Source organism: Argiope bruennichi, chromosome 8, assembly GCF_947563725.1.
Source record: "Argiope bruennichi chromosome 8, qqArgBrue1.1, whole genome shotgun sequence".
Lineage (NCBI taxonomy): Eukaryota > Metazoa > Arthropoda > Arachnida > Araneae > Araneidae > Argiope > Argiope bruennichi.
Genome location: NC_079158.1, coordinates 7,323,344 through 7,341,793, shown reverse-complemented (window position 1 = coordinate 7,341,793; position 18,450 = coordinate 7,323,344). Strand labels below are relative to the sequence as shown.

At 29.5% G+C, this 18,450-nt stretch overlaps 1 protein-coding gene across 1 annotated transcript in view; it reads left to right on the top strand.

Moving 5' to 3' along the window:
* The window catches only part of LOC129981671 (cilia- and flagella-associated protein 36-like), a 26,134-nt gene extending 7,684 nt beyond the window's left edge, over positions 1 to 18,450 (top strand). Inside the window, exons 2-8 of the mRNA XM_056092604.1 lie at positions 2,733 to 2,797; positions 5,583 to 5,690; positions 8,890 to 9,077; positions 10,445 to 10,571; positions 13,283 to 13,696; positions 15,238 to 15,487; positions 17,061 to 18,450. Of these exons, the coding sequence (XP_055948579.1) occupies positions 2,733 to 2,797; positions 5,583 to 5,690; positions 8,890 to 9,077; positions 10,445 to 10,571; positions 13,283 to 13,696; positions 15,238 to 15,487; positions 17,061 to 17,074 (1,166 nt within the window). The 3' untranslated portion in view covers positions 17,075 to 18,450. The remainder of the gene's footprint in view (positions 1 to 2,732; positions 2,798 to 5,582; positions 5,691 to 8,889; positions 9,078 to 10,444; positions 10,572 to 13,282; positions 13,697 to 15,237; positions 15,488 to 17,060) is intronic.

Below are 18,450 nucleotides of genomic sequence, written 5' to 3'. Positions count from 1 at the left end.
TTTCGGATGCAGGGACTATGGGACTGGAACATGGGGTTTTTCGGTTCCCCATAGTTCTGTTTATTGACGGAACCATCCAGGTAAAAATAAGCTTCGTAAGTAAACCAAATGCTGCCCGCATGGTTATCGCCGTCATCAATCCTTTGCATCATATCGTTAGCGAAAGTCTCTCGTGCATTCATGGAAGCAGCTCTGAGGGGTTGCCGAGTTTTAATTCTGTATGGATTGAGGTGTAAACTCTGGCGCATGAGACGATACGTGGACGTTGGCTTTATTTGGACCGCAGCTGCAACACAGCGAATGGAAACCCGAGGCCACTGTTAGATCACCTGTTGCACAAGCTGAGCATTGCCCTCTGTGGTTGCCGTACGCGGTCGCCCTATCTTTCCAGCACGTTCATCCTTCACGTTCCCAGTCCGTTGACATTTTTCGAACAGATCCTTTATTGTATCGCTTTTTCAGTCCTTTGATTACATTAAACTTTCGTTGAAAACTTCGTCTTGTTGCAACAATACTGCGTTCTAGGCGGTGGAATTCCAACACCAGAAAAATCCTCTGTTCTAAGGAATAAACCATATTTTCACAACAAACTTTCAATATGTGAACAGCACAAGCTTAAAGCAGAAAGACGATTTACAGAATGGCGAACTCACAGACTGCGTTTTCTTCTATATCTTTCACATCGCCTGCAGCGCCATCTGTTGTTGTAAATTGTAACTAATTTTGCAAGTTTGTCTGATTCAAAATTTACTGTTGTCCCAAGCATATTGTAACAAACGGTGTATTTCTATCGCTGCCCGTTTAGTTTTTATTGATTTTTGAAATATACCGGTCATTTTTGAAACACCCGGTATCAAGGCAATGGAAAACCTCTTTTATTTTTTATTTCATATTTTTTGCCGATAAATGAGATGTTTTACACATATTCTTATATTATTACAAAATGGAAAATGATATTTGATTCAAGAAATGCAAGATCAGTAGCAGTCAAAATTTTGAAATTTATGAATGCGCCTCTAAATGAACTCTTACAGAAAACTTAATGAAACGGAAAAACTAGAACTAGTTGCAGGAAATAGCGGACATTTTGCATGTTACCATAAAATGGCCTTTCCCTTCAATTTATGCTCAAACTTACATGCGTTGCCATTTAAAAATTTGTAAAATCTAATTTTGGAAATTTTTCCGTTTGTTAAACATTTTGTAAGAATAAATATACTTGCAAGATGTGTATAATATCTTATACTTTCATAACAACAAGAGTTAGACAATGACTATTTTCTAAAATGTGAATTAAGTTTAAAATTTAATTTTAAAATTAGAAAGTCAACATTTTGTTAGCTCATAATTTTGAAAAGAATAAACTAAACTCAATGGTACGACAGCCAATGTGGGCCAAGGCCTACAGTGCCCATATCTGCTTTCTTGACCGCGGGCCCTGGGGTGCAAGGCATATGTCCTTTTAGGTGGTCAACCTGAAGCGGAATCCCCAGTGCTTAGTTCCCAAGCATGCTTGATACTCATTATATCGACCCACTAAAGGGATGAAAGGCTGAGTCGCCCTTGTCCAGCTCGGGGATCGAACCTAGGACCTGTGCGTTGGAAGCCACCAAGCTTCTGTTTTGAAAAGAATAGACCTATAAAATTTGGTTTCCGGAAAAATTTTTTGATGCAGTTTTGAAATTTGGTCTGAAAAATTTGAGTTGCCATTGGAAATTTTGAAATTTACTCTTATTTCAATATATAGATGGCTCCTTACGGAAGTTTTAATTCAAAAAGCTTTATGTTTATGTTAATTCCTTTTAAACGATACCTTTTCTTTGTAATAGTTTGATGAATAATGTCAGAATAAAACTGAATGCTCCTCCCCCTCCTTTGATCGCACAAAATTATCATATGACTTGTAATACGCCTTTGAACGTATTATAGTTATGACACGCGCCTCAATATTACAAAATGATCCCGAAAAGAAAATTACCTGCGCAGTTTTTAAAGTGGTAAGTGTACTTCAGTATATTTAAATAGATATTTAAAGAATTATTAAATAAAACTTTGGTTTTTTATATTCTTAAACACTATAGACTTCAAAACTAAGTCCTGCTTTTCGACCATTATACCATTTTCATGAATTTGAAAAATAGTTTACAGACTGTTGTAGACTCTAAGAGGGCTGGCAGCCGCCTCTGAAATCCTCAAGACTTGATCGATCATGATTGCCTTTTTTTAAAATAAATATTGTGGCTGTCACGAAGTCACCTTTACTTATTATTCGATCAATGTCCATTTCAGCTGAAATTTCGACTTTTCTATGGTTTTCTGTTCATATCCTTTTTTCAATATCCTTCTGTTTATGATCATATTCCCATTTCACTATTCTCATCGGAAAAAAACTCATCGAGGCATTTTTTTTATTTTTTTTTCACTTGAAAAGTGTTCTAATCTTTTCCATGAAAATATTTTTATATTCTTGATGATATAACATTAATTTGATACATTTCTTAACATTTAATTTTTTTTTCGCTAGAAAAGGAATACTAAGAATAAATACAAAAGAAAACGCAAAATTTTTTAGACTCAGTTCAGCGTAAAATCCTATTGTGTTAAAAATTTTGGACATGTAGCAGGAAGTCTTGTGTTAGATTTTTAAGAAATTTAATTTATAAGAGTGAAACTGAGTCGAACTGAAATAATTAATCGTGATAAAATGCAATCCATATTTTTTTCCATTTTAGTTTTTGAACCTGGTGCAGAAAATGAGGAAGAATTGAAAAAAATCCACGAAGCATATAAGAACTTGGTAAGTCGATATATAAAAAAAATCTTTCCAAATCTTTTATGGGTCTGAACCTGACAAAAAAGATATGAAGTTTTTCTAAAAAAGCTGTGATGTGCGTAAAATAGTAAACTATTTGATTTGTTGATTTAGTCATGTTGGAATGATGAAATGTGTTTTGGTAGCACTTACATCCTTTTTTTTTTTTTTCAAATTTTTACTCATTGTGAATTTTAGTTTTTGCAGAGTTTATACTGTGAAGCCAAAAATGAAAGATATTTAGAAGAATTATGATTCCATTTTATTTACGAAGTCTGTTTTCTGCACATCGCATGATAGGTGTTAAATGAAACTATAACATTAATAAAGCAATGTCTGAGAAATGTTTCAACCAAGTTTAATAAACAAGAGGGGGGGGGTAGAATTTGGTTCTTTGTCTTTTAACCCCCTCACCGCGCTTGCTTTTGAATGAATCGTTAAATGAACGCTGAATAATATTTAAACGCTGGAATGCTATCTGTAAATTGCTTGTGTTGAACCATCCAATAGGAAAACAAATTTTTCCAAATACTTTACAAGCAATATTGGAACTATAGATACAAAATTTAGCATTCTGCAAAAAACTTCTTAAGTAATAGGACCTTACAAAGAAAGCTATTTACAAAAATAAACTTTAATTAGATTTTAAACTGAAAAATAATGAAAATGTTAACATTTTTTAGCTTCTATGGATATTATTGCACACAAACCATTCTTTCATCGCTTTACAAATTAAAAAAAAAAGCTTTTTTACTAATATTAATTTTATTTTTTATAATTTTTTTTAATTTTCTGAAATTGAAAAGATTTTTAAGCATATTTTAAAACAATACTTTTCATCGATTGAGTTGCGCTTATTGCGATGTTGTTAAATACTTTAAAATTAAGAATGTTAAAATAAATGGGTCAAGCCTAAAATATTTTTATGGCACTTTGTTTTGAACTTAAAACATCTGACTTTGTTCGGAAACGAATTTTTAAATTAACGATATATAAAAAAATCCTTATAGTACCAAACAACAGAAATATTCTTAAAAAGTCACAATTGGAAGAAAAACAGTATATACTGCCATTAGGTTCTGAAAAAACCTCTGATGAATTAATGAAATTTTAGCAACTCGTTATGGTTAAGAAAAACAGCAAAAGCAATATATATATATATATATATATATATATATATATATATATATATATATATTTCGACCTAATTTTCCTAATTTTTCGACCTTTTCCTGATTTGTTTTTTATTGAATTTGTCTTTTGATGTCGTAAACAAAACTTTCGGACTTCGTATGTAGTCACTGAACCACCTACTTACCTGTCTTGCAATTTCATCTTAGAAAAGACAACATTCTTGTAACTCAATAAGACAGTTCCCTTTCTAGGTGTCCAATCTATTCTTTTTGTTAATGTGATTGCTTCTTGACTAAATATTAGAAATATTTACAAAAAGTTTTAATAATTATTAAAAAGTTTAACAAAATTTCTCACGTATTTTGATTACATAAAAAAAATGTTCATTCTTCAGAACAAAGCAGAATAATGACTTTTTCCAGTTTTAAACATTGATGTCAGCTTCTGCTGATTTGATTGGTTCCCAGAATAAGAAAAGTGATTGGTCAGGAAAGATAGAAATCACAATATTCTATATCACTGAATGAAACTCTCTTAAAATCAATGTATCTAACTCTCAAAGGCTTTTGACAGATGCATACCAAGATTCAGATTAAATTAAATATAACTTTTTTTTATATTTCAAATATTTGAATTTTGCTTTTAGTATTTAAATTAGCATTGAAATCTCTTAAAATTATGTGCAAAAGTTTGCATTTTGTGAAACGTAACATTTTCTATAAGCATACAAAGTTAGAAAACAAAAAATTTCAAAAGTGACCACAATGCCAATACTGTATATATATATATATATATATATATATATATATATATATATATATATATATATATATATATATATATATATATATATATATATATATATATATATATATATATATATAATCTTTATTTCCCATACACACTTCTTAAACTATCTAGAATGTTACATATTAATAGTTAGAAATTATTTTAATAAATAAATATTTTATAAAAATTTCAATTATCCTGAATAATTTTTTGTCAGAATTTCTCTATAGCTTGAAATGAAAATGACTGTAAAATATAACTGAATGAAACTATCTTAAAATCAACGTATCTATCTCTCAAAGGCTTTTGATAGATGCATACCAAATTTCATTAAATTAGCTTTAAGAAATCATTCTTTCAGTGAACAAATTTCGTAAAGTACTCTTTTTTCAAAAAATGCATTTGCATATCATTTCATCTAAATACACAAGAAACACATTCTATTTCCAAGTTTTTTTCTTTTTAACATAATTGCCTGAAATAAGCAAGATGTGGCTGACTAGGTACAGATTTTATATAAACCTTTCAAATTTCTTTTTTTGTGAATTTGTTGGTAAAAATAAAATAAATCATTTATTTCCATTTTAAAATATCATTATTTCTGCTTAATTTTTAATTGTGTTTAATCGAAACTACTGTAACTATAATTCTATCTTACAGAGAATAAAAATGAAGATTGTTTTTAAATTTACAAGCTTTGGGTTGTTTTTAAATTTACGAGCTATGGACTACGTTTTTATACCATACAATAAAATTCTCAGAGCGAAGCAACTGTATAACCTATTCCTATAATTCCTATGTATAACCTATTTTTGACCTTTTTTTGATTTGTTTATTATTTTAATAGGTAGATTTCATGTTGGGTAGCTATATGGAAGATCTCCGAATTACACCTGAAGAATTTGAGAAGTCATGTTCCGTAGCATCTAAAAAAGCATTGAATCAGTTTCATCAGGTTCGAATAATTAATATTCGTATCATTAATTGTATGTCACTGATTACAACATATCATTGTGAAATTTTATTAATAAATGCGTTAATAGTTTTCTGTATCTATAGCTTAGAATGTTATATGCAGTAACAGCTTTGCCAGTTTTTGAAAAAAAAAAAAAATGTTAGGATTCTATTAAATTCCTAAACCAAGCAATAAAGGTGCCAATGATTTCATCACACAGAGAAGACATTTAAAAGTAACTTTTCTCCGCATGTTAAATCCGAATCAGCTTTTAACCATTTTTAATCTGTGCTTTTATTTTGTTGATGATTAGGTGTTTCGAAAAGGCCATTTATTCAATGATAAATAACAAACTATTTTTTTCGCTTAAATCAGTATATTTTATTTCAAAATTTCTTTTAGATTTAAATTTTATTTTCCATTTCGGTTTAAGAATATAATTTGACGAAACTGCATCAGAAATCCGAATAAAATTGTGATAATTTTGCCAAAACTAAAACTTTTTCAAAACGTTGTGCATTATTTCAAATCAAGTGTTTTTCGCGACGGTTTTGTAAGTAATTCAGATAGCAGGAAACATTAGGACAAAGTTGGGGAGCTGAAAATATCAACATTATGATAATACTATTTTTTTATTTGCTGTCTCTATTATGATTAATAAGGAAATGACCAGTGGAAAAAGTATCGGGGTGTTATAATATCCCACGAAGAATCATTGAGAATAAAAGTAAAGTGTCTCCGCTTGAAAAAGCCAAGAAACTTTATTGAGCATTGATGAGGAAGATCTGGTCCTTGAAATATTCCTTTCAAGAGAAGTCTGGAAAGTGCGTTTTAATGTTCTTGATCCATGGCTCATTATAAAAGTATCTTATACTTTTGGGAGAGGGACAGATTCACCAATTTTACTACTGACGGGAAAAGACCAAGCCCTTTCAAGTACATCTACCAAAACTCAGACTGGGAAGGCGAGAATTCATAAATGGACGAAAAATCAGAGGAAGAACTTTAACAGCCAGGATGAATTCAGTGGCGCACATCTGAGGAATATCATGAAAAGTTGAAAATAAACATGATATGAGAAATTTATAGCACAGCTCTTCAAAATGAAGGATTAGAAAGTGGTTGCAATAAAGTGTTTGGGGAAAAGTGTCCAACAGTTTGTTGATAAACTCATTCAATTGTTTGGAAATTGGAGTTTGAAGTATCATATCTTCTTTTGAATGGCAAAAGGAAAATTTTTTATTTCCAAAATAGGCATGAAAAAATTTTATTAAAGGTAAAGTTTGTCCACAAACAAGTATCCCAACATTGCTGTTTTTTCAGAAATTAGTTATCGCGCAGTAAAACTGTAGAAGCCTGTCGTTGTAGAAATAAATATATTCTCCATAGGGTCATTTTCATAAATAAATTACATCAAACTCAATTTTTTTTCAAACAGTAACACCCAAAATCGAATACGCATCTAGATTCTCTTAATTAAAAATATATCAGATACATATAATATTTTATAATTTTGGTTAAAATATTAATAAATTGTTAGCAATTGAAAGCATGAATTCCTGATGTTAAACGGGGGGATATTACAGTTTTTCCAATATTTTACAACATAGAATAAGTACTTGACAATAATTCTTATTATACATTAAAATACTTAATAAATAAGACAAAAGTTATGTATTTTTTAAGAATTTGAAGGTATTTTTCGTATTTTTAATTAATTTTTAAATTTGAAAGTTAAAACATTTTGTATAGGAATTCACAAAAGTTTTGAAACCAATCAAAGATATAAGACCTAAAATATTACTATTCGAAATTTTATTCATTGCTAGTAAATATATTTGAAGAATAGTCAAAAACCTCTAGGAAAGAGGATTTTCGCATTTTTTTGGAGGGGAAGCATCTGAATTCCGTAAAAGAATTCTTTGATAGGAATAACAAAACCACTTAAAGTAAAACGGAAAAGAAGTCTTCTTTTCAAAATGCATTAAATTAAGTTTTTTTCTTTTTAAAATAAATGGTAAAAGAAAAGAAAAAAAAAATAGATGCCTGTAACAGTCCAAATTGCAATTTGTTTGGGACAAATAAAAGACATTACAATTGCAAAAAGTATTTGTGAGATTTTTAATTAATGAATACAGGGGCAAAATTCTGTTGAAGTACGAATTTGAATTACGTGAAATACTTAAATAAATATTCTTCAATAAAATACAAAAACCACTCCTTGTCTGTGGACAATACAGTGGCAGGAGATTTTTTACAAATACCTTTAAAAATGAATCAAAATAATTTAAAAGCTTCGATAAATTATTTTTACTTCCAGGTACACGAAGCATATTGTAATTGTCAAAAAATTCGAACTCGAGATTTTGGCAAATCTTCAGATTTTCGAACTTCCGAGTTAAAAAAAAAATGGCATTATGTCTGTCTGTTTGTGAAAAAGGTGACTCAAAAATGCCTTGATCTGGACTGATAAAATTTGGTAAATAGCAAAATAAGAATATTTAATGGTGGATTATTTTCAAAGGAGCTGATATCAGTATATTAGTATCTATATTTTAAATTTCAAATGCGCCAAAAAAGGCACATTTAAGTGCGAAAGTTTTTTTTTTAAAACAAAACTGTAAAAAACACGATTTTTTTAACACAATCTAATTTATTCTTTTTTACAATTATAAAACACCATTCATTTAAGGATTATAAGATAATATAAGGCTTGCAATATATAGAAGCTCCAATAATAATTAGTTGGAAATTTAGCTAGAATAGTGTTCCAAAATAATAATAATAATTGATTTCAATTTGGAAAAAATGCAATTACACGGCCTTTGCAATTATAAGCGTTTTTTTATTATATATAAAAGCAAAAATTGGTCCGAATTTATAAAAAATATTTATATGAAAGTACATGATCAAACAAAATGAGAATATCTCAAATAAAGATTTAAAGGGGTCGAATATACTTAAAGTAGAAGGGGTTATTGGTTAATTTGTCTATTTAATAACCTAGCTCTGATCACAAGAAAAGTAAACCACCAAAGATACTGTAAAATGCAGTGAAGTAAGAAATGTGTGAAAGTTATTTAATTCCATTTTCATTAGTAATAGTATCACTGGTTTTAAGTTATAAGCTATTTTACTATTCCATAAGAGAAATTGATAAGTAGTTAGCCTCATAGAACAATTCAAAAATTTGTTTTAGAGTCTTTTCCAACAAGTGTGGGCTGCAGATGACTATGAAATATTCAAAAGGATGATGACTCAGAAGAATTTAGAACTGCAATTGCAAGCACTCGAGTTCTTAACCCAGAAGAGAGGATCGGTACCAAACTGCATGGAGCCAGATAACGAAATAAAAGACGAAGAAAAAGCCATGGAGGAAATAATAAAGTAAGTAAAATAATATCAATAAGGAAATTATAAACACATAATTATAAAATTTGAAATTATCTCGATAAATTTCTTGATATTGCCGCATTGAAAAGAGTCAGTCGACTCTCCATGGCCGAATGGTCATAGCACTGATCCCATAATCAAGGGATTGTGAGTTCGAATCCCGCGATTCACAGTTTGTGTAAATATTTAATTAATTGATTTTATGTTTCTCTTTATGTCATGTTCCAGAAGATTCTGGACATTTCTTTAGTTCACCAGATAAGTGTTCTGGTCTTTTCTTACTGTCTCCAGAAAAGTATTCTGGAACTTTCCCTGCTATTATAAAAGCAGAAGATTTGTCAGTCACTGTGTTCTGAGTTGAGTTAATAAATTGGTTTACCTCTACTTCTTGTGTGTAGAGGTAAACCAACCATACTAAAGTACTTACGTGACAACATTTTTTAATGAATAACATTGAAATTACGGAATAAAAAATTTTTCATTCTGTCAGTGAAGTATGTCTGATCGTTAGAAAGAGACTAATAAATGAAGGCAGTGTACTTAAATTAATGAACAAAACGTCATTGTTTTTATAAATGATCAATGGAATTGTCTCAAAATAGAATCGGATGCTTGATAGCAGTACGATTAAATACTATTCTGAAATTAGTACGTTTCTTTCGATTCTTGGCAATAGGGTCCTGGAATAAATAAATAAAACAAAAAACTTAAATTTCTCATTATTGTAAGCATCGTAAGTAATTTTGACTTTTTTAGTCAATTTCTGAGGTAATTTGGGGTAAAATTAAAGCATTGCTTTGGAAACTTTTTGAAGCATATTATGAAACATTTTCAGCATTAAAAGGTTACTATTTACCATCATTTTATGTTGTCATATAATTGATAGAATTTTCAGTCAGCTCTACAGAAAACGATGGTAGTTGATATGCTAATAAAATTAAGGATGTAAAATAATGAAGAAAGGAAAATAAAATTATGTAATTACAAAATATAATATTCAGGTGAATTGTTGATATGCTGAAAATTTAGGCTCTTTTCATGTTGTAATTATAATTTCGTTATAATTGAACAGAAGATTTTAATTAATATAATACTGAAGTTTATTTGCACAATAGTTTAAGCTCAGTTTCTTTATAGAACTAAATTTGTATTTTTTAAAATTACTTTTATAGTTATTCTTCAGCTAAATATTTTTTAGAACTTTAAGTATTATTTAATAAATCAGATTCAGTCTAAATATTTAGTGTTTAATAGCTTTAATCACATTCACTCAATTCTTTATATTTTAATATAAATGACAAGCAGAGGTTCGTTTTTAAATTCACATTTCTTCAAATTTTGAAAAAAATTGAAATTTCTAGAAAAGCGATAGAAGAAGTATCAGAAAATGCAGCTGAACCAAAATCGAATAAAATCACGCCGACAGATGCAGCGCTACAGGAGAAGATGAAGCAAGAAGCAGAAAAAGAGAAAGAACTTCTTGAACAGGTTTGAATTCCTCCGTATTTACATATTGCTAGCCGCTGCGTCCATGGTTCCGCCTGCTTTTATTTGTTCTCTTTTTCCCTCCCTCCCCCCTCTCTATATGCAATATAATTTGGCAAATGCGAGTGGAAAGATAGACAATTAAATTAAATTTATTTTTCCTTGGCTAGTGTAATATGTACACAGGGACAAAGCAGGAACGACTTCGTTAGCACTAGAACACAAGAGCAAAGTGTTTGAAAGTTTTCCCTCCATGTTTTTACTAAGAGATTTTGATAAGACTTTCTTATCTTAGAATCTTAGATATTTTTAAAAGAAAAGCTTGAGAGTTAGGGATTTTAATCCTTTCACTCGGAGCTTGAGAAACTGCAATGGGCAGCCATCTTTTAGAGAGCATATTGGATATAATTAAATTAAAAAGTGGGGTTTAGCTCAGGAAATAAGAGAACATTCTAGAATAAAGTAATATGGGCTGATTTAAGATAGATTATTATACAGATTTTGGAGTTTTATATTAATGATACTTCTTAAGGTGGTCGTTCGAAAAGTTGCAGTTAACAGTTGTTACGCTCTATTCATGTCTAAAATTTTCTGGTCCGATGGATGACTGCAATCACTGTGTGAATTGTCCAAATCTCAAAATGATGTTAATATTTTTAAATGTCTTAGAAACCCCATTAGTCATTCGTTTGATAAGTGATTTAATTGGCTAATGCCATCTATTTAAATGGTATTTCTGACTTAATATAATTGGTGCCATATATCTGTTACGAGATCACATATCCGACATGATCTGTACTTAAAAAAATAAAGAATGTAATTTTTCTCTTTTTATCAGGATAATAAATTTAAATGAAGAGTCCTAGTGCTGATTTTTTAGGAAAAAAAAAACATTTTTGTCATGAAAACCAGCAGGAGAAGTCTCCGCAAAACTTTCTCGAATATTAAAATAAAGGTATTATCCTCCTGCATAAAAGTGTGAGCCTTGGATAAGGTTGCGAATGTTTGGATACCACTGATGAATAATAATTTCAAAATAGTGATCTTTGGTGAGAATTCAGTATTTTTAATGAATCTATCATGTAATCTCCGAAGAATTTTTCCGCGATTCTTCCCTGGCATTTAGAAATAAGTACTCAAAAATTGAATATGCATTTTAGATGCGTTTTTTCCCAATTGACTGAAAATAGTCCCAGTGTTGCTTTAAAATGGCATTAATATTATTAAACAAACAAACCCAACTGATTGAAACAAATTTTACACATGTGTTTTTCCCAACCCCAAAATTTGACACAGAACTCACAAAATTATCTTCCATATTTCACATATTTGTCATTGAGTTTTTGAGTCATTGCGTTCATATATTTGTGATAATACAGGCTGACAGAAAATCAACCCCTGCGTGGATTTAGTTCCAAATTTGATAAGTATCTACAATGTAAATGTTCAATCTGTGTGGTTTGGTACACATTTATAGTTAATATTTTCATTCTTGTCGCTCTCTTCATTTTGTAGTTACTGTGGCAGCCCGACAAACATATTTCTTCTAAATGGATTTCGCTCAAAATCTGCTAGAAAACTATAAATTTGGTGCAAAGATCATATATCAAATCTTATCAATCTAACTAAAAGAACTTTGAGTTGTCTTTGTCACAGACAAACAGACATTTTCAAAAAAGGTATTTTCCGAACTAATAAGGTCTAAAACGTGGTGATTATAAAAATCTAGATTTCGAATCTTTTGATGATTACAATATTTTTTCTGTACTTCGTATACGAGAAAGTAAAAACGGCTAAATTCATTAAAAACGGCAATTTTATCTCTAGTATTTCATCAACTCTATAACGATTCCTACAAGTTGAAAAAACGTAGAGTTTATCCTCCCTCTTTTCCCGTCTGATAAATACAATCCTTTGTCAGAAATCGACGGCATGGGAGTCGGAATTCAGCTGCAAAAACAGGGAAGGTTTAGAACCGGATTCGAATAACACCTAAATTTTTGACTTGATTGAGCCTTGTAAATTTTCACCGATATCTTACCTTTGCATGGATTCGTAAAGATAGTGAATACTAAATATCGAATTAAATTGAATTGATTTATTATAATTAATTTTTAAAAATTAATAGCAATTATTTTTGATAGTTATTTTAGTAGTTTTGGATAATTACATGAGTTATTTTCTTTATGAAAGTTAAAATTCACATTCTTATTTTAAGTTGTGAAGAAATAATGGAAAGCAAAGACTTCACTTATTCAACTTATCACTTATTCAATGTGCAAAGCAGTGATTTTTTTTAATCACTAAAAATTTATTTTAGTGAGCTCATTTTTCACTTTTCACTAACTAAATAAATACGATTATATATCAATAATCGTTGACATATTTTATTTATAGTGAACTGAATGTTAGACGAATTATTTATAAGTTTTTCAGATAAGTCTATAGTGGGTTTTTCGGTTAATAAAATGTAGTATTTTATTGTTAAAACAAACATAAAGAATTCTAATAATAAATATTTTTTAATTTTTTGCAAGTTTCTAAGGTAATACGCAGATTATTTAGGTAAAGTAAGAAATTATTCCTACATCTTAAACGAATTGGTCTATTCATTACTTAATTTTTATATCTTATACATACATAGAGAGAGATAGCATATACACAATTGGTATTACTTACAGAGTAACCATTTCTGAATATTTACTTTGCAACAGGCAATAAAACAGTCCGTAAAAGAAAAAGAAGAAAAGGACATCGATGAAACTGAAGAGTCAAAGTCAGATGCAGAACAATACCAGACAGATGAGTCACCGATAGAAGAAAATGTCATCGATGGTGTTACAGAGGATGTACTAGACAAATCTAAACCAGAGGAAACCGCAGAACAAATAGAAGGCACAGAAACTAAAGAAGATCAAGAAAATAACCAGCCACTCACTAGAGAAACAGAAGAAAATGATGGAAAACAAGCAGAACTGCCTAAGCTCAACACTCAAGGCAGTTTTCCGCCAATCGAACAAGGTAAAAGCGTGGCCAAAACTCTACCTCCTTTGAAAACTCCTGAACCACCCACTCAACAAGAACGACCATGGTCAGAAGGAGATTCCAAAGTTTACGAGCCATCTCAGGTAAAGTATTGAGATCTTTGATTCATTTCTGATTGCAGGAATAGTGAACCACACAGCCATGTAATCTAATAATTCATTAAATCTAATAGAGGCCTTATTTCTTAGCTTTTGAATCATTGTAGATTTCTCTTTGAAAACAAAGAGGACTGATTTTTCAATAATAAAAAAAAAAAGACTTTATAATTGAAAAAGGTTTAAATAAAAGTGTTCTGAACCTTAATATGACATTAATCTTATAAACAGTATGCCAATATTAATTGTAGTTCCATATTTAGTTTCTAAATCATTATAGTTAAGCAAATAATTCCCGTTGCTCACAATGTCGTAAGGAATTACATTTTATTTTGTTTAAATTGAGAAATGAATTGCTGAAAAAAATTAGTAATCTAAATATATATCACATTGTCTAAACATATATTGCAATCAAAATTGACCGAAATATGAAGCATAGAATATTTACTATCTTAGATAGTTTAAACTGCCGTCTCTAGGAAAATTTACCAAAACAATTCAAGACTTTTCGAGGAGAAGACTGTTGATCGACCTAAAATAATAAAGTTAAAAGTCTCATAACTCAGTTGATTTTAGCAGCAGAAGAAAGATTTTTGTTGTTGTTGAGGAAATGAGTGCATAAAGAATTTGTACTTCATTGATTAACAGGTCCGAATAAATGAAAATTATGAATTCAAGTAACATAAAACGAATTATACATGTCTTTTAAAGAATTATTCCAAGTATAATCGCTGAAAATTTAGAAGTTCATTTTAGGGCAACAATCAGAGAAGATGTAATCGTAGCTTAAAATACTTTTAAAGGAAGCCTACATTAGTTTAAACCGCGATTCATAATTAGTTTAGTGAGCAATCAAGTATAGTTTCATTATATCTAGATTTCAAATTTTCAGCAAATCATAATTCTTATTCTTATTCTTTTCCAAAATTAAATGTCGTTTCGGAAAAAATATCTAAAAAATAAATACATTCTTCGAGGTAATATTACCCCATAATAAGGTAATAATACCAATGAATAGTACCTTATCGGAATGGGGAAAAAGAAGTGGAGACTAGTTTTAATTCACAATAGTTTCAATCTGACATTTTTATGTCCCATAGGGAGTGCAGAATTTAATATACAAAATAAAAAGTTAGCATAAAGCTATAGATTACAATAAACGTTATTAATTTTCGAAATCTTCTTTCATCAAATGTATTCATATAGGGATCTCAAACAAGATATAATTGGGAAAAAGGAAGTACTCTTAAAAGTTGATAGATGCTTATATGCAGAATCAACTTTCAACTTGACTGTCACCATTCTGAGAAGAATTTAACTTTTAAGACAGATATAGAAAATTTTTCAAATAAACACACAGAGCTTTGTAATTAAATTTCTATCAAAAATTCCTGGTAGCACAAGTTTGCCCGGGATATGCACCTGCTTGTTCCAATTATGTTCCTCTTTCTTTTGATAAAGAATAATCTGCAAGTTATTTTGAATTTGCTGTCGTTGGTTTTAACATCTCAACTCAAATGTATTTTTAGGTTGAAGTGACACCCTTGGAACTGGAGCGTCGTCAGAATTATTTGCGGCAGCAAAGGGATCGCATTTTAGCCATGAAGAAACAAGAACGGGCGAGAAGACTGTCCAACACCGAAGAAGTAATCACTCAAGCCAGACCCAAAAGTGCAAGGGCAGCCAGGAAAGTGTTGAGGGAAGAAAGTACCGACGTCGACCCTCAAACTTTAGCGTTTAGGAAAACGTTGGCTGCGAAACTGAGAAGCGAAGTGATTGGTTAGAATTTTTGTATTTTATGTGTTGCTTTCTCTTAAATCTAATGAGATAATTATTTCTATTTTAGGAATGTGCTATCACATCGATTCATTTGGGAGCCCATAGAGCACTTGAGATATAATGAATTATTATAATCTTTGTAAGGAATTATAACATCGTTTAATGATTTAATTTTACCCTGCAAGTTTAACAATTCAATAATATTTGGGAATCATAGGTGAAGAATTAATCACCATAATTAAATTTGTATAATGATTTATTTACATGAATTTGATAAATTTTAGTGTGGGATAGCTTAAAGTGCTTGGGGTTAAATATACACACTCTGACTCTTAGAATTCTTTTGAGCATTCTCAGGATTCATTGAGAACAACCTTCCACGAAATTTGCTCCATTAAAAGAAATTCGCATTAAATTCTGTGGTATGATTTCTCTTCTCAGTAGTGGTACAATAGGAAATTCTTCAATGGACCACTCCATGTCTTCTAAATAGAAATCCCTACGGACTGCATTCTTAGCAAGTGGTCTCTATTTTTATGGCAAAGAGAAAGGAACTTTTCTCTGTTGTACAAAATAGAAATGCAATTTCTCTCTCTATCTCTTTTTTGCATCGTACCAGATTCTCCTTTGAATAATCTGTAGCAGATTCTTTGTTATTTTCAAATAATTCTTGATGGGAAAACAGAAAAAAAACCCCCGATGTTATCGGAAAAGATGGTTATATGGTTTATTGATCAGTACCATCTTCATTCTGGCCACCTCATATTTACATAAAAAACATTGCTGCACACAGCATCTGAACATGCATCTACAATACCGCGGATGCATCGATCTTTCACATCTTGTATATGTTTTTGCTCAAGGTTTTGTGAGTGGAAAATAATGAATTAAGATTTTAGCATTTAATAGCTGGGATATAATTTGAAAAATAAAAATAATTGCCCTGTTAGAAATTTTTATGTCAAGTTTCTATTTTACAATGTTGAGTTATTAAAAATGCATTGTACGAAAATTTAGAAAAAGAATATTTAAGCCACAACATTCATTTTATACTCGGTATACTTTCAGTTCTATATTTAATAATGATAACCTGTACTCTGATATGCATATTTATTAACTATTTCGCAAAAAATTAGAAGAACAATTGGTTCAAATTATAAGAAAATTAATTCATTATATAACACATTATAAAAATAAATGAAATGATTTTTTTGTAATAATGTTATCAATTTCAACGTAAGCATAAAATGTTATCGAATAAATAAGATATTCTTCAAAAACTAATTTTTTTAAAAACAAGCTAATTTTTCTAATATCTATAAAATAAAATTATACATTCATAGAAAATACAAAACAAAACAAAAAAAAATCAATCAACGGAAGGATTTTTATTACTTTAGTTAGTTGCAGCTGAATAGAGATGTGGGTCACTTTACATTTATCTCTTTATTCAAGTGAACAAGTCTCGTGTTTTGTATAGTTAAAAATGTAAACAAAATTTCCGACCAGGGTAACATTTTTTAACCCTTTATTTGTAATTTATTTTCTTATATTTAATTTTTCTCTTTTACAGATAAAAATGACTGAAACCTTGGCCGCGTGAAGATGGATTTTCTCTCGACTTCTTCCAATTAGTTTCATGTGCATTGATGCATCTTCCACTTAAGTCTTCGATTTAGGAAATTTTTTTAAATAAATATTTAACCTTTCTATGACTAAACTACAAGCATTAATAGATCTTTTCAAAGCCTTCAATTTTTAAATAAAAAAAAAAGATGTTTTGCCTTTAAGAAAATTTAGACGTAAATTAGAATTACCTTGCTTTGTTGAAAATACCTTTATAAAACTTGTTTTTGGTTAATTAAAATATAGACATTTTCTTGACCTTAAATATAAAGCAAATGATTTTAATTTCATTAATGTGTTATTCGGTATTATAATAAATCTTGGAAAAATCTTGGAATTTGTGTTCATTTGCTTCCGTAAGTTTCCATAAAACTTTATTGCATTTTAATACTTATAAAGGCAATTAATATTTTAAACAATAAATGATGTATTTGATTGCTCTAGAAAAAGTTAATGTTGGAATAAAACAGTTCCTCTGTTTTAATATGTTAGAATTACAGTTTGTAGAAATCTGTGGGAAATATAAGTTAGCTACAATTATAATCATTGTTTCTATACAATAAAGGGTTTTTCACTTGGTTAAATGAAAACTCTTTCGGAAATTGGATGCAATTTGTAATCTTATAAAAGTATTTATATAGCAATTTATATTAAATCGTAATCATAAGATTTTTATATTAAGAATATAAAATTAGAGAATTAAACTACCAAAAAGTTACAGTTGGTGATAATTCAAGTTCATGGCATGTAAAAGGATTACAGGATACAGCATCACAACTTGATACAGGAACATATGAGTTTCATTTTCCCGGTATCGATTACTGAATAAAGCAATTCAAAATATTTCACGAAGAAACTCAACTAGTTTTGTTTTAAACATGCAATTTTATTCTTCATAAATGTTCAGATTTTTTATATTAATTTCTGATATAAATACTAAATTTTAATGAAACCAAATGTCAATTATTTCAGAAGAATTGGAATCCTACTCAGAGCTACTCAATGGGCGTAATCATCTCCCGCTTTTCTGGAGGGACCATTTTAATTGTTGTTAATTACTAATTGTCAATGAAATCTATAAACATCTTACAATTTAACTAATAATTTCATTTTATCAAAAAATTGATTTTTTTTTCACAAAAACTTTGTCCAATTAAAATTGAGCAAAGAGTTTTGAGCTCTGCACTAAAAAAAAATTATCTCTTCACGAAATCTGTCGACACTGTAAGAACCAGCATTCTAAAATTGTTTTAGTGATAGCTTAGAAAAGATCAAAAATAGCAATAATTTATTTCAGATTTCTGGCATCGAAATGTATTTGCCATACTTTTGCTCAC